The sequence below is a fragment of the Diceros bicornis genome, chromosome 10 (genome assembly GCF_020826845.1).
Source record: "Diceros bicornis minor isolate mBicDic1 chromosome 10, mDicBic1.mat.cur, whole genome shotgun sequence".
In the NCBI taxonomy this organism is placed as follows: Eukaryota; Metazoa; Chordata; class Mammalia; order Perissodactyla; family Rhinocerotidae; genus Diceros; species Diceros bicornis.
The window spans coordinates 76,857,798-76,883,980 of NC_080749.1; the positions used below are offsets into that span (position 1 = coordinate 76,857,798).

At 38.7% G+C, this 26,183-nt stretch overlaps 1 protein-coding gene across 1 annotated transcript in view; it reads right to left on the bottom strand.

Moving 5' to 3' along the window:
- Positions 1–3,928: 3,928 nt before the first annotated feature.
- SATB2 (SATB homeobox 2) overlaps positions 3,929–26,183 on the bottom strand; it is a 183,778-nt gene continuing 161,523 nt past the window's right edge. Inside the window, exon 11 of the mRNA XM_058549518.1 lies at positions 3,929–4,425. Coding sequence (XP_058405501.1) covers positions 3,964–4,425 — 462 coding nt within the window. The 3' untranslated portion in view covers positions 3,929–3,963. The remainder of the gene's footprint in view (positions 4,426–26,183) is intronic.

Sequence of the window (26,183 nt, forward strand, 5' to 3'; positions counted from 1 at the left end):
TCTTTGTTTAAAATTCTTCAGCAAGGGAAATAATAGTGTAAAGGAAATTATCTCCTCTCAGGGGAAAAAAAAAAAAAGACAAAAACAAGTCATGAAGTGACGGCTCTGAGAGGCCATAATATAACAACGTATAGTCAAGAAATCTACTTTTGCTTTCTTGGAAATAGAAGTTGCTAGCACAGACACCACCTTCTAGGCAGAAGCCAGTCCATCTGTGGGCAGAGCCTCCCACTTATGAGTCTGTCACCTCTGATGAAGTTTGACCCCTGAAAACACGACCTCACGCATGTGGAAGCTGCTTGTGCTAAAGTCAGGTAGTCGCACACATCTTTCATTCCCTGTCTCTATCCGAAATGCAGAATTTAGTTACATTTGCATAAGTAATGCCTTTCACCCTGTACTGAGCCTCTAATTGTTCTTTAGAAACTGGCAGTGCTCTGTGCTTTGGGGCTGTCTGCCTTTCTGCAAACATCCAGGTTCCACAAACCGTCCTTGAAACGCACCTACATGGTCCACGGGCTGTCAACTATCACGGGAAAAAAAGGTCAGTGACACTGAGGAAGAAAGAAAAATTACATCTGTACGTCAACCAAAGGCAAAAAAATGAAAAAAGAAAAAAACCAGGAAAGATGATTTACAGTACCAAAAGAAAACAAAATCACTTTTTAACTTACTTTCTCTTCGCCGGTTCTGAAGCTAAGCACTTGCTCCTTCCTTATTAACTTTAGTCTTTTGAGCCATTTTTTCCGCTGTAAGCACTTTCTAAAAAATCATTTTCACAGATTTCTCGGCTACATCAATCCTTCCGGCGTTCCTCTGTGTATACATTTTGGTATCCCAGATCTAAATATAAAAGACTTTTATGATGTCCATTAACCACGGACATATGTGCTCCAAAAGTTTCCTGACACGCAGTCATCTGTGGTTTTTAATTATAAACAGAAAATATTCACTAGAAAAATAAAGAAGCCAGCCCATAAATATATCTTTATACATTTGAGTTTTGTCTGTATACGACGAAACGTTTGGATAAATGACTCTACCCGTGGCCAGCTCCAGGATGTGAGCATGCATGCATTTCATAAACACACCGAGATGCACACATGTTCACATGTACAATTAAATCCATGCCTCGTCCAGGACTCATCTGTAATTTCGGGTACCACTGTCTTGTTTCTAAAATAAGGGAACGGATTTTCCTTACACTCACCAGGTCTCCCTCTACATGAAAAGTGAAATGGGAAAGAAGGCAAGGCCCAGTAAAATACTTGACAAACCAAGTCATATTTATTGAATGCGTTTTATTTTAACAACCAAAAAATTCTAACAGCCTAACAATGCACATAAGTTAAAAATTAATTATCACTTAGTGATAACAAAGATAGTTGATTTACATGGAAAAAAGAACATTTACAATATGTTAATCCTTATTCACATTGTTGATACCGCAATAAAACACAATTTGTTTTTTCATTTCACAAAAAAAAAAAAAAGGCGGGAAATTGTGCTTTGTCAAGAGGCACTACAAGAGAAAGTTTCTTCTTCCAAATAGATATTATATGACAGATATTGAATAAATAGACATATATGCATTGTAATTCGCAAAGATCTGGCAAGACCACAGGCTAAAATGCCCACAGATTCACTTAGAACCACTGCAAACTTGGCAGTGAAATTAAAAAATAAAAGGCAAGACTTAGCATTGAAAAATACCTAATAAATTTTTGGTTGAAGTGTAAAAGATACCAAATGCGGATGCCATCGATAGATGAACCACCTTGTAAGAGCTTGGCAAAATCAGTTTCCATTACGTGTACAGAGTGACCTTCAGCAACAGTGTAAGAAGACAATCTGGAAAGAGTAACTCGGAGATCAGGAAGCAGCAACCACGGACTCGCGGATTAAAGCTGCAGTGGCTACAGGAAGAGGGAGGACGGGCCCAGGGCAGAACTGCAAACAACCATCCTTTTGCAAAGGTGCGTGACGCTCGTGTCAAGGTAATTTTTTAAACATCGTTATTTGAAAAAGTACAGGAAAATGTCCCTTTAAAAACTCCAGAGGTTACTGAGCAGCTAGAATTAGCTTGTATTGCAACGTGTCTTCTCCCTGTATATTGTAAGTTCTGAGTTAATATCTACACATAGAGGTTTTTTTTCAACTCCTACCTTTTATACCTTTCAAATATATAAATAGTATTAACAGTTATATTACAATGTTTGTGTAGTAAACAGAAAATAACTTTCAAAGTAATATTGCATGAGGTCTTTGACAAGGTTGCATGAAAGCACAACTCAAAAGAAATCCGACCACGGGGGACTGTCTGACGGCTACCTTGAAGCGTGGATTGGGTTCACCTGGCCAGTCCTGAAGGCGAGGTCTCCTCTGGCAATTACTAGAAGTAGAAGTGGGAAGTAATGCTACTGGTGTATCTGAAAGGAAGCTACAGGCAGTCTGGAGGACTAGAGCAGATTGCAGCCTTAATGCTCATTCCACTACACAGCCAGTTGGCATTAGTTCTGCTCTACGTCAGGTCATTGCTGTGTAGGTAACGGGGAAAACGTTTCCGTTTAGGACGAGTAGGTGATTCCACCGAAATAGCTTTGCTGACTCTACTGCCTGGAGCTGCACCATGATTCAGAAACAGGTTAGGGCTGCCACACCAGGGAAGGGACGAGGCTTGTGAGAGCGGGGACTGGAAACGTTTGGTTTGGTGGATGGAATGTGTACAAAGAAGAGGAAGCCCAAAGTGAGAAAGAAATAAGAAACATCTTTTGGGAGACAGAAGGATGGAGACTTATCTGAGAGGGAGCCCCTGTAAGTGGGCAGCAACTTCTTTTCTAACTTAACATTACATCGAACTATTTTCTATTAAAAAAAAAAAAAAAGAACCCAAAAAAGAAAACAGCAACAACAAACAACTTTTAAATGAGCAGGCCTATTAATTTTAAGATTTGAAGCCACGAGCAGGTAAATAAACTTTCACAATAAAATGTGGCTCATATATAAATTCCATATGTCCAACGTCAAAATGTCATTTTATTCAGACTGCACTAATGGACAGGTTTTCTCTGCACTGAATTTCCGCTTTACTCATTGGAATTCCACAGAAGTGCACCTGTTCACTACAGGAATGACAGCGGGTAACAGAGTGTACGAGTCACTGAAGTGTGCGTTGTGTCTGGAAGTGATGTCACTTGTATCGTCATTCTAAGGTGCCCTGATCTTTTTTCACTTTACTTTCTTCTTCTTTCTCTCTCTCTTTTTTTTTTTTTGGCAGTGTTGATTTATTTTGTTAAATACATACCTCAAAAATTACCCATCAAGCTGCCAGATAGGAAGCCATAGAATTAAAAAGAAAAAATCAGGGACAAACACAGAAAATAAATAGGAATTCAAAAATAGTCACCCCACCCTGAGAGCAGGCCGCAGTTTATCAAAAAGCCAGAGCGACTCACTGTGAAGTGGTTTTTTTAATACATAAACAAGTCTCTTCTTTAAGAACTCATTTCACAGTCTATTCTTTCGGATTGTAAAGTTCTCTGTCCCATGCAATTTTCATACATATATGTAAATATATAGATACATACACATACATATACACACACTTGTAGCTTCCTTCATGTATTCCGGAGGTCTTTTCATCCTGGAACTTGCCTGATGTCTCTTCTGTAAGTGCAAGGATGATGAAGGCAGAGTCTCCTGTGATTATAATGACTATGATCCAGTCAATTGTAAAAGTGTAACACTTTAGTGTCTTTGCCAAGGCGATGTCTGATTCGGAAATACTGAACTTATTCAGTCTACAGGTGTATCCTGTGCAACAAAGAAACATCAAAAAAGGTAAGAAAAACAAAACAGACAAAAAAAGACAAAAATAAAATAAAGCAAAAAAGGTTCTTTTTTAAAGAAACTAAAAGAGAAAGTCCTTGGGCCGCAGTATTGCTTGGCCTGGTGGAGTTCACATTATCTCTGGTCGGCGTCGGCGGGCGCCACCTTGCTTTTCTCCGAGTTGTCCTCCTCAGCCTCGACTTTGTACATCTCCTCCGAGCCTTCCTCGCTGTCGTTCTCCTCAGACTCCGTCAGCAGCTCTTCGTCCTTATACTCGGCCACATCCACCGCAGAGCCCAGGTGTTCCTTGAGCTTCCCGTGATGCTTCACGTGGTACCGCTGATTCTGGAAGAACTTGATGATGGTGTGTTTGGGGAGATCCAGCTGGGCAGAGAGAGTGTGGATAGCCTCCTGATCGGGGTACAGGCCCACATCGTGAATAAAGCTTTGGAGGATCCCCAGGGCTTCCAAGGAGATCTTTGTGCGAGACCGCGGCTTTTTGGCACAACTGTCTTCAGTCGGAGGAGGCGGGGGAGGTGCTTCTTCTCTTGGAGGAGAACTCTCCTTGGCTGGCTGAGACTGCTGTCTATGAAGGACCTGTCGATTAAAATGGAAAAAAATTAACATTGACTCACGATTTCACCTTTCAAAAGCCATCATCCCTCTGAAACATATGTGTCTATCTAGCAGTAGAATAATGCTGTAGTCATTTGTCAACTCAGGTCTTTGAATTTCTGGAGATTTAGAATCTCATCTACAAAACAAGAGGCTAATAATAGTAATGTTGGCTGACATTTATATTCTGAAGCACAAAGAAGTTAAGTCATTGGTTGCCCAAGATCATTTGAATTCAACCTGTCTGGCTCCAGGGTCTTCCTTGCTATTAACCAGCATGATATGCCACCTCATTGAAGCCTAAGGACAGAGAAACTGGACCCAGAGGGAAAGTGCAGGCTCTACAGTCAGACCTCACGGGTTCAAGTCCAGACTCTTCCACTCAGCTGGGTGTCTCTGTGCAAGACCTTAAACATCTTTAAGCTTCAATTTCATTATCTATAAAAGAAGGATAAGACACTGACTTCCTGGGAATGTTATAAGGATTAAATGACAATATATGTGAAGAACAGTGCTTACCTTAAATCAGAAGTTGACAAACTTTTTCAGTAAAGGCCCAGATAGTGAATATTTTAGGCCTTGCAGGGCCATACAGCCTCTGTTGCAATGATTCAACTCTCTTTGTAGTGTGAAAGCAGTGGTAGTTAATACATAAACAAATGGGCATGGCTATGTTCCAATAAAACTTTATTTACAAATACAGGTGGCAGAGTGGATTTGGCCCAGGGGCCACTGTTTGTCCCCCTGTGGCTTAGGGCAAACCTCCAATAAATGATAGTCATTATTATCACCAGCCTCATAATTACTCTTAGAGTATAACAGAGGAATAGTTGATATTTGAGCCAGAAAATCAATCCTTCATAAAATCAGGAACAGCTTTTGTTTATTTTCTTTAGCCCTGATTTTGAGCCTTAAACAATAATGTTTTTAAAAAATATAAAAACTTCCAAATTAATTTAAAGATATAACTTTTTCTTAAATTATGAATTTTAAATGACTATTTTATACTCATATTGATGGACCTTCTCAATATCACTACAAACTGTTAATCCTCTGTTCTGCACACACTTCCTGACTTCTGGTTTTTTAGCCTTAATGTCAAGGCTTTCTAGTTGTAATTAATTTAAATTTCTCTTTTACTTCTACCTATTCTCCACTCCTTAAAAAGAAAAAAAAATTCTACTGTTTAAATACATTTCTAGACACAAGAAGGAGCAACTCCTGCCCGGGGTGCCACATCAGCAGACAGACCTTTCATGTTCCTCTAAACGCTCCGCAGAATATCCACTCAGCCAATCCCCAAACACCAAGCCAGCTCTGGGGTCTATACTTATTTCCTTGTTCTTTGATCTTTCTAAAGAAGTCAGATACACACCCCCAGCCAGTCACCCCCGTTTCTGTGCTGCCGCTTCTAACGCTCTGCAAACCTCCCTCTTGCCCCACACCCCTCGGGAAGAGGCACCGCTGCTCCTGGGGCCCCGCCCTCCCCCGCCCCTCGGACTGCTTTTCTTGAATAAAGGACGTCAAACTCGTTAATAAATTCTTTTAGTTTTGTCATTTGACACTAGTTAGGCAAGCTTACTCTTGATCTGCATAATTTCTTCTTCGACATCATCTCTCTGCATGAAATAATTTCCCATTTTAATATTTAGTTATGAACTTCTTCCATCTGACTAAAGCAAGCAAGCAGTTGGCGGGGACGGTCAGAACGAGTCGCCCTGCTCTCATGCAGGCCCGGGTGAGAAGGGCTCCAGGAGGGGAGGGGCAGCAGGCCCGGGGGAGGAGCCCCAGCGCTGCTCAGGCCGCGGCGCATCGGTGGCTCTGCTGTCTACTTCAACAGCCACCGTGAATGCCCCCGCTAAGAAGTGTTCCGTCAACTCCCAAGGCAAAGTGCACATTTCCTCTCCTCAGAACAGTGCCCAACTTCCCGGATCCTGCCAAGACCTTTAAGAATAATGAGTTCAGGGGCCGCCCGGTGGCTTAGCGGTTAAGTGCGCGCATTCCGCTACTGGCGGCCCGGGTTCCGATCCCGCCGCGCACCGCTTCTCCCGCCATGCTGAGGCCGCGTCCCACATACAGCAACTAGAAGGATGTGCAACTACGACATACAACTATCTACTGGGGCTTTGGGGAGAAAAAGGGGAAAAAGAAAAAAAGGAGGAGGATTGGCATGGATGTTAGCTCAGGGCTGAGCTTCCTCAAAAAAAAAAAAAAAGAAGAATGAGTTCACTTTCTAAAAACACACGTTTCTCTTTCACCATTCTCTCCTATTTTATGCTGTCCTTTCCATATTAGAGTAACAAATTAAACATTTTCCAGAGTTCAGGGGGAAATCAGTCCAATTAATGCAGAAGAAAACATGTCTAGTTACATTACAGAATCACTTGCAACACCATCTCCCGCCATTACCACCACACAGTATCCATTTGACCTATTTTTTAGCCATGAAACATCAGCATCAAAGCAAGCATTTAAGAAAAACATCTCTGCCATCTATCCCAGTCTCCAGGACCATTTGATGAAAAACTAATTTCTCACCAATGTGAAAACGTCAGTCTTTTATAGAGAATTTAATAAATATTAGGGCAGATGAAATTGTTATCTAGGTAAGGATAAAACTTAAAGATGAAATGTTACTTAAGGATGAGGAGGATAAAACTTTTTGAATAATAATTAATGATCAAGTAACAATCAAAATAATAATAAAAAGGATAATCAAATGCAAATAAGAACACCCCCCCACAATAAGCTGACATGGCTAGTGGCAGAAAGAAATCTAAAACACAGGACCATAAAACAGTGGTACTAAAGGTCCATATAATGTTGACCAATTAAAATGAATGCTCTTAGCATTTTCCTTACCATTTTCAACTAAGAGTAAACTCATGTGGTCTGCTGTGGTAAGCTGGCATCAGCAAAAAAGTGAGAGCTGCGTTACTCCAACATCCTAATTATAGCCAGCAGGGAAAGCAGAGTTGCATGGTGGGCCTGTGCTGCTCATGGCAGCTTTGAGGGCAGGAAGATATCTGCTCTGAGGTCATAGTCTGGGCAGCCTGAGCATTGCAATAAATGAACCTCTATGTCAACAGGTGAGGATTTTGTTTTTTGATGAGAAAGAGAGACAGAGAGACTGAAATTATGTATGGACGATGTACTCATAGAACACATAACTCAAGCATGAGTACCCCCTATTAGAGCAATTGCGTTAATTGGAAAACAAAAGAGAATTAAAATACCCCATTTTCTAAATTATGCTTGCCTTCTGTAGTAAAAGTCAGCATAACGGCTCCATTTAATTAAATAATTAGATTGGTTCTTTAGGGGTTTTCCATTGTGCATTGGTTAGATTTAAAGACATTTTCCAAAACTATACTTTGAAGTTGCTGTAATCTTTCTGCATGATAGGGTTTGCTCTTCTCCTTAGGTCCAACCAATTGGCCTACTTCACCTAGCCTTCTTCCTTAGAGCCTAGCAGTAGTAACACACGCATACAGAGAAGCCACACATGAAACAGAGAAACAACAGAAATAATAGCTACTACTGCTTACTGAATGCTTATTCTGTGCTGGGCAGTTCTAAGAACTTCACATGGATCAACTCATTTAATCCTCAAAGTTCCTCATGGAGGTGCTGTTTGGATCAAGAACAACCTGGAAACATGCAGCATCTCAGAAGAACCCTCTAAATTGGAAATTATAAACCTAGGGAGCTGTCAGTCTGCAAAAGTAGGTTTCCAAGGAATAATGACAGTGTAGCTGCCCATCATAGAAGAGGAAGATGTTTCTCAGAGAAGTAACAGCAATAGAAATGATCTATACCCTGGACTATCTTGTTTCTGGTCAAACAATATTCTATAGTGAGTTGGGCAGCAGGACAATATTTACGTGAAGAATGTTAAGTGATATTTCTAGTATCTTTGAGCAGGTAAGGAAAGGGCAGTCAAAGTAGAGAATGACAAAATGAGCAGCTCTAAAGTGAAATTGTCTTACAAATTACCTAAAGGGCCTGCCTGAGGTTTTCGGTTACACTGCCCCTTTTTTTCGGTCTATAACTCCCTTTCAACCACAATATGCATAATATCTGAGATAAAAAGATTCCCCAAGTTATCTGTCCCAACTATCTTCATTCCCCACAAAAGGTTCTAATTACTCCAGGCAGAGAATTGTTTGTCTCTAGACAATTTTGATCAAAAAGAACTGCATAAATTTCCTCACTAGCCAATAACCGCAGCTTACTATTATGACAGTCAAGGAATTCTTCCTAAGGTCATGTCGTGCTCTCTTCTAGGGTGTGAGCACTCTGAGCAAAAGTAGAGGAGAGCCTAATGCTTACAGGATGGTCTTCCCGAGACAGGGAGCTCAGTCTCAACCCTCTCCTCAAACGCTGCCGCCTAAACGGTGGGATGGTCACCCTGTTGTCACCTTCTCACATTCTGACTAAATAACATCAGCTCTTTTGGCCTCTTCTTCATAGGACAGGTTTGCTTACTCCTACTTCACTGAATTTTAGTTTTTCTGTCTGAACTTCTCACACATATCTGAAATTCCTTGTTAGGCAACTAGAATGAATCAAGTTTGGTCCCTGCCCAAGCGAGTATCCTCAGCAATTCGAGTGTGAGGCCGTGTCCTTGATTCCTGCTGGATGGACTATGAGCCGTCCCGTTCCTCAGCCCATTTGACAGTTCAGACATACATTTGTGGCTGATTGATTTTTTTAACCATAAAATTTACCATTATTTCAACCCAGACAGAGAATGCCCTGCCAACTGAATAGAAATATGCTCTTTCCTAACAAGTTCTTCACACACCCAGATGATTGTTTTCTGGGATTTTCTTTAAGTTTAATGGAGCATCTTCCCAGATATTTATGTAAATTTGCCAAAGTCCACAGACTTTCCAGCCTTATCCTTTTTCCTCTTTTTCAAAATGGTCCCAGCAGCTGACCTTCCTATTCCTAAGGTCCATCATTTCTCTTCACATGATTTTCACAAATAACAGAATATGTCATTCTGTAAAGATAGCTATCTACCCTTTTCTCTTGATCTTTGCAAACCAAAGCCTGATAATTCATCCTAGCTCTATTTTGGTTTAGATTTTTGTCTATCACAATTGAACTTAAATTAATGTAGTCAATAATTCATTTCTGATAATTTCTACAAAGAGAGTTTTAAAACGTTTATTTAAAAGCCTCTTTCTTTTTTGTAGCTTCTATTATTGATTTTTCAATATGACAATAAGGGTTCCTAGCAGTGAAATATCTAAATACCATCAACAATAATAGTAATAATTAGGTGGTTATAGTCATGTAAAGCTTATAATGACCTAAATGCTATAAATATATTTTATTTTATTTTATTTTCACAGTAATCCTGGAGGTAGGTATTTTTACCCCATTTTATGATGAGAAAACTGAAGTCCAGAGAGTGTAGGTAATCTGTTCAAGGCTACATAGCTTATAAGTAGCAGGACTGAGATTCTAAAACATATCTGCCTGATTTTAAATCCTATGCCCTTAAACATGTTCTCCTGCCTTCTAGGAGCAAGATTACATAAGAAAACTGAACAAAGTCTCTAGAGCAGAGGAGACAGACCATAAATAAAATATCAAGTAGTAATAAATACTATAAGCAAAAATAGAGAAATGCATAAGGAGGAGAATGGGGGGGAGCGGAGGTTATTTTAGATACAGTGACTCAAGGAAGGCTCCATAAGGAGGTAGCATTTGAGCAGAGATCTGAAGGAAGTGGTCAGGACCAAGCCATGAGGAAGAGCATTCCAGACAAAGGAAACCAAGCGAAAAGGCCAGGAGGCAGCAATACACTTGGTACCTCTGAAGAACGTCAAGGAAGGCAGCATGTTAGAGCTGTGCCGTCCAACACAGTAGCTACTAGCCACATATGGCTCTTTACAGCCAAACTAATAAAAACTAACAAAAGAAAAAACTCAGTCCCTCAGTCACATTAGCCACATTTCAAGTGTTCGATAACCACACTGCGCAACACCATACTGGACGGCACAGACATAGCACATTTCCATCATCACAGAAAGCAGTGATGGACAGCTCTGTGCTAGACAGAAATGACAACTGAGAGGTGGCGGGGCCAGAGCGCGGCAGGCCATGGCATTCTACCGTCAGGTTGATACAAAGTCCTCACAATGAACTGCAATCATACAATCTGACCTAACCAAAAATATAGTAGGACTTGAAACTGCCACTATTGCTAGAGAGAAGTATTCACATACCCACAAACTAAGAAAGAAAAACTCAGCTTGTAATATATTACTGGACTTTCAACGGAGTATCACAAATAGCCACACCATCATAAAAACAACCAGAGGAAGGCATCGGCACTATTATCCCCAAGAGAAGGGTTCATTTACATTTAACTGATGGCTGCCCTCTTCATCACAGGTGCTTATCATGTCTGTAAGGAACTGTGTTTAAAATAATCAACCTTGGGTTAAAAAAGTAAAAAAAAGTATCCATTTATCAAATATTTATATAGTATCTATAATAATTAGACATTAACTTACAAAGCTTTCTAATAAAGACTCCTGTCTCCAACAATTAAGTGTTGATGAATAAGTTATGGGTAGTACAGAAACAAATAGAAAGTTAAAAATCTGGTAAGTTCCTTCTTACTTGTTTGCCAAAATTTCTGTGGGCTGAAATATGACATACATGTATATAAATGGACATTAAGATGTTGATGAAGAAGGAAAAGTTGTCCATATATTCAAAAGAGACACAAACTTCAAAATAAAACCCCAAACCTCCTTGCCCAGTGACAAAGCACAATTATAATATGGACACATGTTGTTTCCCTGCCTTCAAGACTGCAAATTTTGAAAACACAAGGACAAAATGGTACCATGACAAAAGTTGACTAAGAAAGATAAAGCAGCTCTTCTTAAACCTCTCTGTGTTCAAACAGATTTTGAAGGCCTCAATGAAAACCAGCTGGGAGACATGTGTAAAATATAATGGTTTTTGCCTGCAGGGAAGGAAGTGAGATCTTGAATGATTAAGTTTAGGAAAATATATAATTCACTGTATCATTATGGGGTGAACTGGATTACTTATAATAAGCCAAGACTTTGTGGTCTTTTTTATATAAAGAAAATGAGAAATTATTAAGGCGGTGACTGCAGAAGGGAGCTGATCCAGTGTGATAGATAATAGGTTAAAACAAAAGTTTCCCAGGTGGCTGCAGCCACCTCTCTATGACAAGCCTCACCCAGAGGACTGAGCCTCCCCCAGAGCTTCGGGCCGTAAATGGTGATGCACGTCAGTAGGAGAAGAGAACACGAACAAGATGACTTTTGTCTGCATTCATTTTGAGTTAATATCAGAATCATTTTGATTTAATTTTACCTCATCTATGACAACAGAATGTAAAATAGTTGATCCAAAAAAGGAAAGCATTCTTCCACTAAAAGTCCTGAGAGAAATACATTTAACAGGCAATAAGAACAATTGGTTGAAAGCTCTTGTGCAGAACTCAACTAGAATTTGTTAAATAAGTGAATGAATAAATGCTGTTTTTAAAATATGCTATATATAAAATATCATGTTACTGAGATGTTTATCTTAAGTTTCAACAACCTCGTTCTACCCCCTAAAATTCCCTTTTTTTCAAAATCAGCATTTAAGACTATTAATTTTGGCTCAAAACTCAGTGGGGAGAACTTAGCATTAATGATTACTAATTAATGTAAATATTAATGTAACTATTATATATCTGTCTCATCTATGTAACAGGTATTGTACTTGTATGTAACAATGTAACTATTATATATCCATCTCACCTACATAGTAGCACACCATATGCCTGGCACACAGTAAGGAAGGCTCAGGACATCTTTGTTCTCCTGCACGGGATTAATTCCATATTCTCTCTTCTTTACCTCCAGACCACTTATTATTTTTGTGCTGCATAATTTGTATTATTTTTCTTGTTATTAAAACTATAAAGTAAGGAAACTGTCATTAATTATAGGAACTTACATCTAGTGGGTATCTGAAAGCAAATATAATATATATAAATGTTTTTTTTTTTACAATTTCTTGTATTAAAAAAATTCCAGGGCCGGTCCGGTGCCTTAGTGGTTACAGAGGGCGTGCTCCGCTACTGGTGGCCCGGGTTTGGATCCCGGGCGCGCACCGACGCACCGCTTGTCCGGCCATGCTGAGGCAGCATCCCACATACAGCAACTAGAAGGATGGGCAACTATGACATACAACTATCTACTGGGGCTTTGGGGAGAAAAAGGGCGGGGGGGAAGGAGGAGGATTGGCATGGATGTTAGCTCAGGGCTGATCTTACTCACCAAAAAAAAAAAAAAAAAAAATTCCAGGGCATTGCATAACCCATAAGATGGCATTGTATAGAAGTTGTGAGCATGAGTTTTGTGGTCATAAAGTTCTGGGTTTGAATCCAGTCCTTACCCCGAAAAGCACATCTGTTTACTAGCCTTGTGACTCTGAGCAAGTTACCTTCTCTGAGCCACAGTGTTTGTTAATCTATAAAACCTTCCATGTAGTGCTATGGGGATTAACTGAGAGAGTACTTAGCAGAGTTCTTGGCATAAGTAAGGTTTCTGTAAGTAGTTATTATCATTAAAAATGAGAGGAGGATTTAAGTATCAGTGGTAAAATACCTCATGTATTTTTCAGTCAATTATGCTTATTATAAAAATCAGCGACAAATTCAGAGATCAGTCTGTCCTTTTCACCCCAAAAATCTACAGATGGGCATGTCCACCAACAAGTTTTCTTATTTCTTTCACTCATGTACTACATATGTCTTTGTACATGACACCAGCACATGCAAGTTGCCTCTTAAGCATCTGTCACATGGAATTATATCTCACAGTCAGTCTCGTTCAAGGTGACACCCTCTATATGCACAGCCTGGGATCCTCTTAGGAAGATATCCTTTATCAGTGATTCTCAAAATGTGGTCCATGGACCCCCGGGGGAATCCTGATACCCCACTGAGAGGTCCATGACATCAAAATTATTTTCACGGCAACACTAAGACATTATTTGTCTTTTTGACCGTGCTGAAATTTGTACTTGATGGTGCAAAAGCAATGGTGGAAAAACTGCTGGCCTGTTAGCATAAATCAAATCAGTGGCACGCAACTACACTAGTATTTATTTGTATTCTTCAGTGTCACGCACACACAGTGAAAATTTTTTTGCCACTTTTGTTTCAGAATGTCCTTGATGAAGCAGTACTATATTATTAATTATCTTAAATCTCAACCCTTGAGCACACCTCTTTTTAATATTCCGTATGAGGAAATGGGAAGTCCACATAAAGCACTTCTGTGGCATAAGACGGTTGTCACTGGAAAGAGCACGTGTGCAATTGTTGGAGTTGCAAGCTGAGCTAGCCCCCTTTGTCATGGATATCATTTTTACTTGAAAGAACAACTAATAGACAAGCCATGGTTATTCAGACTAGGGTATTTGGCAGACATTTTCTTAAAAATGAGCCTGTCACTTCAAGGAAAATATCCAATAGTGTTTGTTGCCAATGATGAAATTGACCTTTCAAGCAAAAATTAGAATTTTGGAAAACTTGTAGCTGCTACTATAAGCTTAACAGCTCCCCAATACTTAAAGATCTTCCTGATGATATTGTGGCGATTTAACATTTTTTTAAATATGTCATACAATGAAATGTGTCAACATTTGGAAAATCTGCATGACTCAGTGTATCAATTCCAAATGACCAATGCATGATATTACAAAATCATGAATAGGTGAAAGATCCATTCAAAGTGCGAGGCAGACCAACGGATTAAAGTAACTAAGTATGAAAGTATGAAAAGTTCATCAGTATGATTTTAGATTCCACTTTGTGATTAACCTTTAAGAGACTACCACTTGTAGAGTTTTGCTATAGTATCAAAGAAGAATATCACAATTACCTGCAAAAGCTATTAAAATACACCTTTCTTTTCTAATTACACGTCTGTGTGAAGTTTGATTTTCTTCATTTAATTCAACCAAAACCACATATTGTATCAGATTGAATGCAGAAGCAATTATGAGAATCCAACTGTCTTCCATTAAGGCACTTAAAATATTTGCAAAAAGATATATAAAACAATGGTACTTTTCTCATCTTTTTTTTTGTTTTGGAAATACAGTTATTTTTCATAAAAAATATCATTTACATATATGCACATATATTACTTATAATTATTTTTAAATTAATAAACGTTTAAAATTTTTCTCAGAATTAATTTCTAATATGACAAATATTGATAGATATAATACATTATTGGAGTCCTCAATAGTAAGAATGAAAGGGGATCCTGACACCAAAAAGTTTGAAAACTCTGAGCTACATGAATCACACTCAACATATACTCTATCTTTCTCCTAAATAAAACCAAGCACTTTACTATAAAATTCAAAATGGATCCTACAGTTAAAAACATCCTTACTTGAGCCAAGTCACCTAAGAAGGTCTTAAAGAATGAGTGTAGGAGAAATTACACAAGCATTATGATTTGCCTCTTGACTTTATCACTCAAAACTTTTTCACAGGCAAAACATATTCTCCTAGATACACAACTCAGCACTATTTCTAACTTCAAATGATGTTCCTTGAGTTGGCTCTAATGGTTGTAATTTCACATCCTAACATTATAAGACTTATTAAAAACCATGGTTTAGTTTTGTTGCTTTTTTTGGATTATATAGTATCCTAAGGTCAAAACTCACGAAATCTGTTATTAAAAAAAAAAAAAAGTATCCATGAAGTGATGACAAATTGCAGACTACAGGTGTTAGATTACATTTTGACTCCAGGCAGGTTTAATATAAGTTGGTCTCCTTTTACAATTGCTCTTAGCACATACAGCTATAGGAAGGGGATTTAAAAGATAAAAAAAAAAAGAGAGAGAGAGAGAATAAGAAAAAATAAAAAAAAGAGTGGTACTCAATAACAGAAGACCATGTCAAGAGAAATCAATACAGACAAGCAAAATGGTAGGAAGTCTGACATGGAAATATGTGTTCAATTTCATCCAGCCTTAGTCTGAGTTTCCTTTAATATTGTAACCAAGATGGTATTGGAACATCGTGTATGTTTTTAATGCAGTTTAATAATTGTTTCTCAAAATAAACACTTTGGTCAAAGATAAAAGCATAAAAACACTGTGACACAATAATCTGTTAAAATAAACTTGGGGGTTGGAGGAAGCATAGTTCTTAAAAAAGCCTTAGCCTTATATCATTTCCTCTTTGGTAACAAATTGAGAACAACTATACCAACAACTTTGGTATGGTTTGGGTAAAAAAAAATTTTCAAGTGTTGTGGTCATTAACCTGACTATTGGGAGTGGCCAGAATCTGTAAACACTGAGGAGGTAGCTGGGTGAGCTGTCTCTTCAGCAAAAGGAGATGAGCTGACAGGGTAAATTAAGCAGGGTTGGGATGAGTAACTATATCTCAATCAAACAGATACCAAGCCGCATAAAAAACAATCATCTTTCCTGTTAGAACGTAAGAAAGGTAAAACATGGACATATATTGATCTTAATGGTAATTATAATTTTCACTTCATCAGTGTTATCTAATAAATAGGTTTATTTGATCATTTAGGGCCTAACATGACCAGAACCATTCCACAAACATGGTGGACAGAAGCCATGAGAGGATTCAAGAAAAGCAGACTCTTCAGGATGGTCCAGGCCACAACCGTGCGTCCTTCTACCTGGGAGAAACCATCCCCCAGCCCACCCATCCCAATCCCATTTGCCCAACACCCACGGGCATTCAATTCCTCTGTGTTCCCATACTCCTCCACCACTCTCCACAACGTCTTCTCAAACACAAAACTTAGCCTAAAAATTCACAGAGAAGGCCTATCTTCTGAAGACCAGATTCAAGGTACAAGTAGTATTCAAGTGTCTGTAAAGACTTTATATTTGAGGAGTAAGTATACTTAAGCATAAATACTCCTTAAGAGGAGTAAAGAGTAACATGGACATGACCAGAACTGACGGTTACCCCTGGGATTCTGATTTTTAAATGAATGCATGACTTATTTGATTGGTATAATTGAGAAGAGAGTAGCTTTTGCATCAGCATAAATGAAGTAAGAACTAAGTCAAGTTAAAGATAACCAGGGCAACTAAATGAAGAGGGTAAAAGGTTAGGAGGACTTGAGTACTAAGAATTCATACTGGCATTAAAAGAACCAACCTGGAAATTCATAATACCTCATCAATAGCAAAAGGCAAAGAGAAAAAGATGTGCAAAGGGTTCAGGATAAGAATGATCCATTAGAATTCTTAAACGGTTAACTCAGCTGACTACATAATTCTCAAGTGAAGTAAAATGTGACCCAAATGAAAACAACTTCATCAAATGCCAGTGGTACACGACCCAGTAAACTCTGAAATCTGATTTTTTAGAAACAGATTCAAGGTAAGCTTAAAAGAACAGAATACAGAGATTGCTTCAGATAAATAAATTGCATCCAATAAATTCAACCAGAGCAGAGTTTTGATTCCTTTTAAGTGAAAAAATGTTAAGTAAATGGAGATAGAGGATAGACACATTTTATAAGAAATAGAGACATCATGTAGCCAGCCAAGAACTATGAAGTCAATGAAGACTCAAATAACAATTCCTGAGACAAAGCACTAGAGTCAGAATTCAAACCACTTCCAAATCTCTTAGCATTTACAAATCCAGTGACAAAAATAATAACTTGAAGACGCCTACTTGGTAAAGAATGACCTAGAAACAAGGATAATATAGGGGAAAAGAATTACATACACTTTAAGTCATAGGATCTCAATAAACCATGTAAGCTTCATTGAAATACAGCATACTCTTCCTGATTTACACACAGATTATAATGTGACTTGGTGGTCATATGTCAAATTTCTATAATTATTTAAATCCTATGATTAGGATATCTTCAAAGCACTTTACTATCTTTTGGACTTCTTGTTTCTTAACAACAAACTAAGCCCACAACATCAATGGCTACTGTTGCTTTTATTCTTCAGAGGAGGAAATGAATACAAAAAATTCACTTCTGACCCCAAAATCACAAACCCCAGAGTCTAATGTAACAAACATGCCCTTACTGCTGTTTAGCTGGTAAATGGAGAAAAATACAAAAGTATGCTCTGTTTAAGTTTTGAAAACAAATTCATTTTAGTGTAAATAAACATCTCCCAATTAAAACATAAAAATAACACTATAAATGACAATGGATTCTAGTCAATGTTTCAAGTTTAGGGTTAAAACTGAAGACAAACAAAGAAATAAGGAAAAATTAGAATACAGTATGGAGAAGTTCCTCTCCCAAATGTTAATTCTGAATGGGTTATAAAGAGATTTTTTTCTATCTTTGTGTACCATTTTTGAAAAAGCATATACCCAATTTTCTCAAAATTTGTCAGCCCAAAAAAAGAGAGGCTCTTCCTGACAAAACTTAGCCAAGACTCAGTTTAACGTTAAAACTTCCCGTAACTGTGATGGCAGTAGTGACATTGCAGTTATGTTGTTTTCCAGATTCTTAGAGAAGAAGGCTTAAATTATTTAAGGAGAAAGAGTGTTTGGATTAGATTCTTTACTTGGGGGGAAAAGAAGAAAGAAGGTAATCCATGTGTTTGAGGCCTCACATGGGGCTATTCAGAATCCCATGATAGGCCACATTTTCTGTGTAATTTTTACAGTTGGGGCACTCAGAAGTCAGAACAATCTGACAGTTATGGTTAGTGAAAATATTAGATGTTCACCAATAAAATACTACCTCAGCATATTTTTTGCTTTCTGGATGTAACCACTTAATAACAGGACTTGAGAAAACTGCACTGTGTGAATCAAACACATAAAAGTACAAATATTCCTTTTATAGAAAGCAAATCTTAAACAGTGCATTATAATCAACCTCTCTGGTAAAAGATAAAATATCCAGCATTACCACACCACTGACATATTATGGCTTATTATACCCTAAAGTCCAAACTGGGTAAACAAAGTCAAATGATCAAAGAAGGGTTCCTTCCTCAGACGTAAGGTAGAGGCCACTGATCTCTAGGGGGCGGCAGCAAAGATTTCTTGTGGTTCAGCAATGAAAAAGTGTCACGCCTTTATCAAACACAGCCTTTAGTTTGCAACTTCATTTAATTTCATCAGAGATTGGCTTCCTTGTATTATTTTCTTTCAAGAGGAAAAGAATATGGAAAGATTAAATCATGTGAGGTAAAACTTGCCAAAGGTTAATTCTAGAGTATTCTTTTAAATTTTAACCACTTTTAATTCATTATGAGGATACTGGTTCTACATCCTCCACATTAATGATCTTCCACATAACTGGAACCAGGTATGGGGAAATTCTTGCTTCTAAACTCCGTGGTGAGTACACCAGGCAGAGGCAGAAAGCAGAGAGGGCCAGGCATTCTTATTCAGACCAGACCATGGTTTCCTCAAGAAAATGAACCTCCTTCTCCCAGGGTACCAAGGATGGCCACTGGGAAGAGAAATCTCAGTTTCTAATCCCCTGGGGGAAAGTAACTGGCTTGGCGAGTCCTTTTCCCACAAGAAAGATTCCAGTCTCCAAGCTGCAGAAGAACCATTATACTCCCATGAGGCCAGTCACGCAGCATCCTTCTCTGCTCAGATTCACAAAGCTAGTCCAATTTTGTCTCTGAGCCATGTCACCTGGGCTTTTCTACACATATTTGCTTATCCCGTGTAGGTCCGTCCTCAGAAACTAGCACTGTCAAGTCATTATACTTTCAAATGTGAATCTGCTTAAGGATGGATCTAATTTAATAGCTGAAAACTAAGTAAAAACAAACATACTTACAAACGACATTAGCATGGAATTAATCATTACTGCTCCCAATCGGTGCTCTAAGACCCCTCACCCAAGCTCCTGGAGTCAGGACCTGAGAGTCCTCCCTGACGCCCTCCCCTCATCAGAACCTCAACATCTAGTGGATCCCTTGTGCCGCTGATCATTCCTTTTAAACAGTTCTTGGGTTAGTTTTCCCCTCTCCATATGTACTCCATTGCTGTTATTCAGACCTTTATAATCTCTTGCCTGAATTACTACAACTTCCTCCCAACAGGCGTCGTCCCCTGCCGCGGCCAACAGAGGGTCTTGCCAAAGGTCTTCAGTGGCCTTAAGATGGGTCAGGGCCTCTTGTGTTTCCAAGAAGGCTCTGTGACCTGACTGCAGCTTGTGCCCCTGCGCCCCTCCTTGCTCCTCAACCCTGCCTTTCAGGCTGGGCTCCAAGGACTCTAAAGCTGCGGCCCCCACCCTCACGCTGTTTTGCCCTCTGACCTCCGTGCCTTTGCCTCTGCTGTCCTCTTTACCTGGAAAGCTCCTCTAAAGAGGAATTCTGTGAGGGACCCTGAGCAGCTCTACTTCCTGGAAGCCTTCTGGGTCCTCCTGCCCACCAGGTTTTGGGGATACATGCCCCTCTTTTGTGCTCTTCTTTCCCTGCACTTACTTAGATGCTCTGCTATAGTCATCTGTTCTCAAACTGTCTCTCCCCAAATCTGTGAGCTCCTTAGGGGTAGATTCTGTGTTACATTCATCTCCACACACTCAGCACTTAGCACAGGGTCAGGCACTGTGTTTTGAGTGAATAGTTGAAACTTAAAATTTATCCTAAAATTTCCAGAATACTTCTGTACTGGTAACAGTCATATTATAGAAACCAAAAGTCTTCTTAAAATTTAGAATGTGCCTGGGGCCAGCCCCATGGCACAGTGGTTAAGCTTTGGCATGCTCCACTTTGGCAGCCCGGGGTTCACAGGTTTGGATCCCAGGCGCAGACCTACACCACTCCTCAGCCGTGCTGTGGCAGCGACCCACATACAAAATAGAGGAAGACTGGCAACAGATGTTAACTCAGGGCTAATCTTCCTCAGCAAAAAAAAAATTAGAACATGTCTAACAGCTCTAAGGGGGAAAAAAGTGGCAAGTTGACACAGGCACTCATTGAAAAATAGACTTATTACTGAGAAGAACTGAATTACAAGAGTTTGTAATAACTTATCAGATTCACACATTCATTTTGCACAGGCTAATAATACCATACAGTGGCTGATGTAGTTCTTCAATTCCCCCCAAAATTATCTGATTGAAAATTCGCGACACTCAGAGATACACGTTTAGGGTATTACTGTTCCCAGGGATGAAAACTGACATATGCATCAGTTTGCTTCACTCTCCCCCTCCCCAGTCTGCAGAAGTACTTCTACTACCAACAGAACTCAAAAGGCCTACAGCAGACAGTTTCTACAACAAGAAAAGCTGCTGGAGGCAAAACAACAAACGAGAATCCATATAAGACAAAAAAAAGGGAAGCTTCTTAAAAAAAATGATTTACAAAAATTAGATGTATTTGTTAAAAATGGGTCATATGTGTCATAATAAAAGCCTGAGACAGTAACAGCCCTCAAGCGAGGCAAATGTGAAAGAAGGCTGCCTCTCTACACAATGCCATGAAGGCACTGTAGGTCTTTTCCAAAACAAATATGAAATGCCCAAATGATTAACCTTGGAGTAGAATGAATGACGTTAACCTACATGTGAAGAAACAACAAAAAAAGAAAAGTAACAAAATTAATTCAAAGTCTGTATTTTGCCCCCACTTTGACTCAACCTCTATAGCCCGAACACTACACAATCCAACGTGAGTGAGTGAGGCACGTGGTTTAACGTTGGGACCAGAAACTGCCTCGGCTGCCTCCTGCCTGCCTTCATAGCTTATTTGGATATTACCAAAATTTGTTTTTAAAAATATTCAACTAACACTAAATAAATCATGAAGTACAGAAAATCTAGAAACTCAGTATAAGCCATCTCGTTTATACTTATAGAGACCAAAAAGCATTTTGGCATTAAAGAACATTTATGTTTGACGGTGCAGTGCTTCTGAGGTATTACATAATTACCAAAGCTTTTAGCTTTGTCAGGGTCTCTGCTGGAATTTTAATTCCAGACTGAGCAAAGAATTCTATCAAAACTCTATTATCATATTAAAACACTTGATCATGTGTTCCCTCAAGATTCCCAACTTTCTATTTCTGAGAAGAAAACAGATTTAATGAGATATTTTCAAAGTAGAGCTGGTATAGGGAATATTTGTGAAAAGCACTGCCAAAAAGACAGTTCATTTGGTAGACACAGAAAAGGCAAAATTTACCACATATACTGGAGCAATGGGTATTAAATAATCATCTCTGAATAAACTCTACAAATCGATATGGTCTTCTTGGTCTAAACTAAAGACGGCATTGCCTAAAGGAAATCTCTAAGGTCAACCAGCAATTAACTGAAAGGTTTTGATTGAAAATGCTATTGACTGCTTTCATATCAGACAGCTTCCTGGGTATTATACTTCACGGGCTAAGTAGGTGCCAAGACATTAAACTGTCAATAATCTATTAATGCTGGACGGTGACACTCACTCTTACTGAATCTCAGGCAAACGTATTCAGGCCAAGGACCTGCTTAGAACTAATGTACATTCCCCACCCCTGACATGGACACCATATCTTCATTACCTCCCAGCTTAAATGCCTAGGAGTGTTGACAGAGTATAAGAAAAATAGGCAGATAACAAATGCTTATTCAGATGAGTTAAACTAACATTTGTTTTTAAAGAAACTGCTGGAGGGATGGGGAACATGTCCTGGAATCTGACTTTCTTTCTAAGCCGTATTTAACAGTTTCTAAATTGAAAGTAATAAACACTTTACAAAGAGAAATGAGAAGTTATTTAAAGCGAAGCTCATAGGTCCCTGCCACTTAGCATCTGGAAAGCAGTTATACATGGTGGGGGGCGGGGGGGGTACTTTTAATGAATTTAATAGAGAAAAGCACTTTAATTAAATGCTGTCAAAGTGGATTGTATTAATGACTCTACACAGAGGAATTTAAAGCAAGCCAAGTTTATTTAGCAAATAGAAACTGGGCTTTTGAAGCCTGCAAGTATTTATGTGTCTGCAGTTGCAGTACATCTAGAAGATGATGATGGTGTCAAATGAAACCGTTGAGTTATTAGATAGGATTTTATTTATTGTATATTATTAAAGTTTCAAAGGCCTCAGGGGGAATTAATTTCATTTTCAAAATGAAATATCACATTTGATCAGAAATGGTTAAGAAAAGAGAATATTGTCCCCCAACTTTTTCTGTGCCCTGGAATTTTGGTGCAGCTGAGTGGTTTATGGGGACGGCCTTTTCTAGGTTCATCCAGGCAGAATTCACTTCATCGCACAGTAGTGGCAAAGAAATCAATGACAGTATTTCTTCTATGACTTTTTCTTCTTTTTTTTTTCAGTGATTTGCCACTAAACATAATTCATTTTATTACACATAGCAGTAAGCTGAAAAATGACCAAAGCTCCTAAAAATCTCCATGAAAATTTGGTTGCCATAACTTTCTTAATGAAAAACATGAGTAGCACAAACTTCTACAAAGGAAAAGGTATCAAATGTTTGACTTGGGGCAAATAGGAAAAAAAGGGTCTTCTTCAGTATCTTCTATTCAGAGGCTGACCACAGAACAAACCTATTATTAATGATAATATTTTTAAAATAAACAAAGAAAATATGAGCCTTAACGCATGAAAGCTGTAAAAGATTGAAAAGCTGGTCTGGCTGGAAAATACTATGTGTGTGTCAAAATGATTTTCTCTACCGTTTGTAAAAATGTAATTATCCATGATATGCTATTATCCATGACGTGCTACAAGGGTGAGGGATTTCAAGTAAATCCATTGGAAGCTGAGGGTTCGCCTCTGGTCTTCAGTCCCTGACACCATCGTCTCTGTGAGATCACAGACAACTGCCATGATTTACCACATCCTTCTTGCAGTTATATATACATGCTTTGGGTCTGTCTTTAGATTTTAATTCAAAACATGAGGAACGGGGAGGGGGGAAACATGAAGATGGGAGAAAAAAACAAAACACAAAACCCAGCACCTATTTCATTTCAAGAACACAGTAATGACCACAAATGGAGACTTTCAACTTTCTAAATAAATAATCTAATTTTTAATCCTCACCCTCCCCCCCATCCAAGCTATTTATTAATATCTTATGTTTGATCTGTGTCTTTGTAGTTCTGGAACTTATAAGCAACTGTGCTTTCCCCATCTGTGCCAAGATGTTTGAGACTAGTCTTTGAAATGCTGCAAATGCAGAGGAATATGACATAAACTAGGAGCTGATTACATACACATTCTATCTGTGAGAAATAGTGACAGAGAACACAGATGACATACACGTCCACACAGTGTACCGTGCAGCTCTGCTTCACATATGCAAATATGCAGGGATCACCAAAGGAGAGCAGGCCATCTCTAGTATGTCCGTTCTAGGAGCTCAGAATAAAGTGGTTGATTTCGTACAAATAAAGTGACAAGAAAACTTCTTCTCCCAGTACATCAGGAGTTCTAATATGAAGATATATCAAAGAATCATCAACCGATTGAACAGACTGATGCATTTGATCCACATTATGTCTCACAAGCCAAAGAATCCATCCATTTGCTTCTCTTTTTTCATTGCTAAGAAGATGACTGTATTAACTTACTACACGCACTGTGTAACTATTTGAGCTCTATTCTTCAGGAGGCTTTCATTTCACATGAAGCATAAACTCAGATAAGGATTTCTCTGAAAGGTGTACCCCTAAATTACACCTGCATGCAAATATTTGACAGTTGTCCACCACAATTTCTTTCCACTCTTCTATTACTACACTTTTGAGTACACTGTTGACGTGAAATGTCAAAAAACTGAAATGAGGAAAACTATATTTAAAAAATCACGTGCATGTAGATATTGCACTTATATAGTATATGCTCACTTTAGCATATTGTGTTCATTTAGATCATAATAAAAATAGGAAGACCTTTCTATATCCACATATATTTACCTTTAAGAGTTCACATCACAGACTTTAGCTCCCTAAGTTTAGAGTACTTTTTAAAAAATAATTGACTCCTCATTTGGAAGTGCACTGTTTGGGTTCAGTTTATCATATCTAAGAAAGTAACTGTTAAAATAACTTGCTCCCCTGCTCTCTACCTCGAGTCCTCAGTTCTGCTGGGTGTCTGGCACTAGGAACTCACAGACTATGGACTCATTACGGTACATGGTTCTGATTCTGCAAAATGAATCTCACCAGACACTCAACTTAGCCTTGAACATTACATACAGAAGAAATAGACAAACTTCTCTGAACATGAAGAAATAAATTTAAACCAAAGCAAGCGCAAAGGCAGAAGAGTAGAAACAGCTACTCTTTCAACAAGCTATTTTTGATACCTGGGTGATCAAGTGAGCTGTAATACCAGTCAGCCATTCAGTTCTGGAAACAGCTGACCTTTCTTTCATACAATGGTTTTTGGCATGTCTTGTTTATGAAAAATAAATATGTGGACATCCACCGATATCCATTTTTTCTTTTTAAAAAGAAAAAAGTTAATTGGAGTCCATTCAGTGTTGAGCTGATAAATGTCTAACACATGGCTCTCTAGAGAAAAAAGCCCCAATTGGATCATTTGCCAATTTTTGTAGTCTGAATAATCCCACCATGGCCAGTTCCATTCTACTAACTGTGTAACAACCAGCTTTCAAAATCTCTGAAAACTTAACAACTGGCTCCTGCTAGCTGGTATAAGCTTAGTGCAGCACACCCTGAGTCTGCTCTGGAAAGTGATACCCGTCCCTCTACTGGCAAACGACACAGTGCTTCCCAGACTTGCTCACTGGCACGCTTTCGCCAGGCCTGACTTACCTGTCATCTTCCCAGCCCCAAAGTGATTAGGATGACCCTGATGTGATGGACGACTCCACAGAAGATTCCGTATCAAAGGTGAAGGGTTATATGATTTGCAGTGAATTAGATCTACAAACAACTGTGAGGAAGTTGAACTTGTGACCTTAGAACTGTCAAATCTATCTGGTTTGCTTGATCTCCCATTTCTAGGATTAAACCGAGTAATAATAAAATAAATGAATTTCAGAACTTTGGCAGTTTTCCTTTAATTGAAAGTGTGCTTTTCCATCATTACCAGGGGAAGTTCCAGACTTCAACTTAATAAAAATCAGCAGTAGTTTTCAGCTACATTAGATTTCCACACTAAACAGAAACAGCTGAGAAGCCCCAGTAGGTAGCTTTGGTTACAATAGTTTAAAACTCAGTGGCTGGCGTTGTCTTGCAGTTGTCATAACTATCAATCATATGAAAATCAACTGGATCTCTCTGAGCCCATATAAGGTATCCATAATCTGTTATTTGTTGCTAATTTGTTTCTCCGAAATGCATTTGAACCTCCCAGGAGCAATGTGTTTCTGGTTTTTTTTGTTGTTTTCTACATTTTCATTAAAATACTTACATGGGGGTCAGAAATAGATGAACCAACTCAAAGACTGAGTGTTTCAGATAAAAACAGTCTCTGAGATCACCTAACCCATGTTACTACACTTTACAAAACAGTAGAAGGAGACTCCAAGGGATGAAACCCCTTGTCCAAGGTCACACGTCCAGCTCTGTGACAAGTCGATGTCACTTCCAGGGCCCTATTTTTTACCATATCATTTTTTTCCCCATTTGGTCAAAGGTTCATTGAAAATAGAGATAGAAAGTCATTTTTATTCTTTACAAGATGCTCTAGTTCTTGAAATAGTGAAAAGAAAATATTAGGGGTGGGTAACAAAA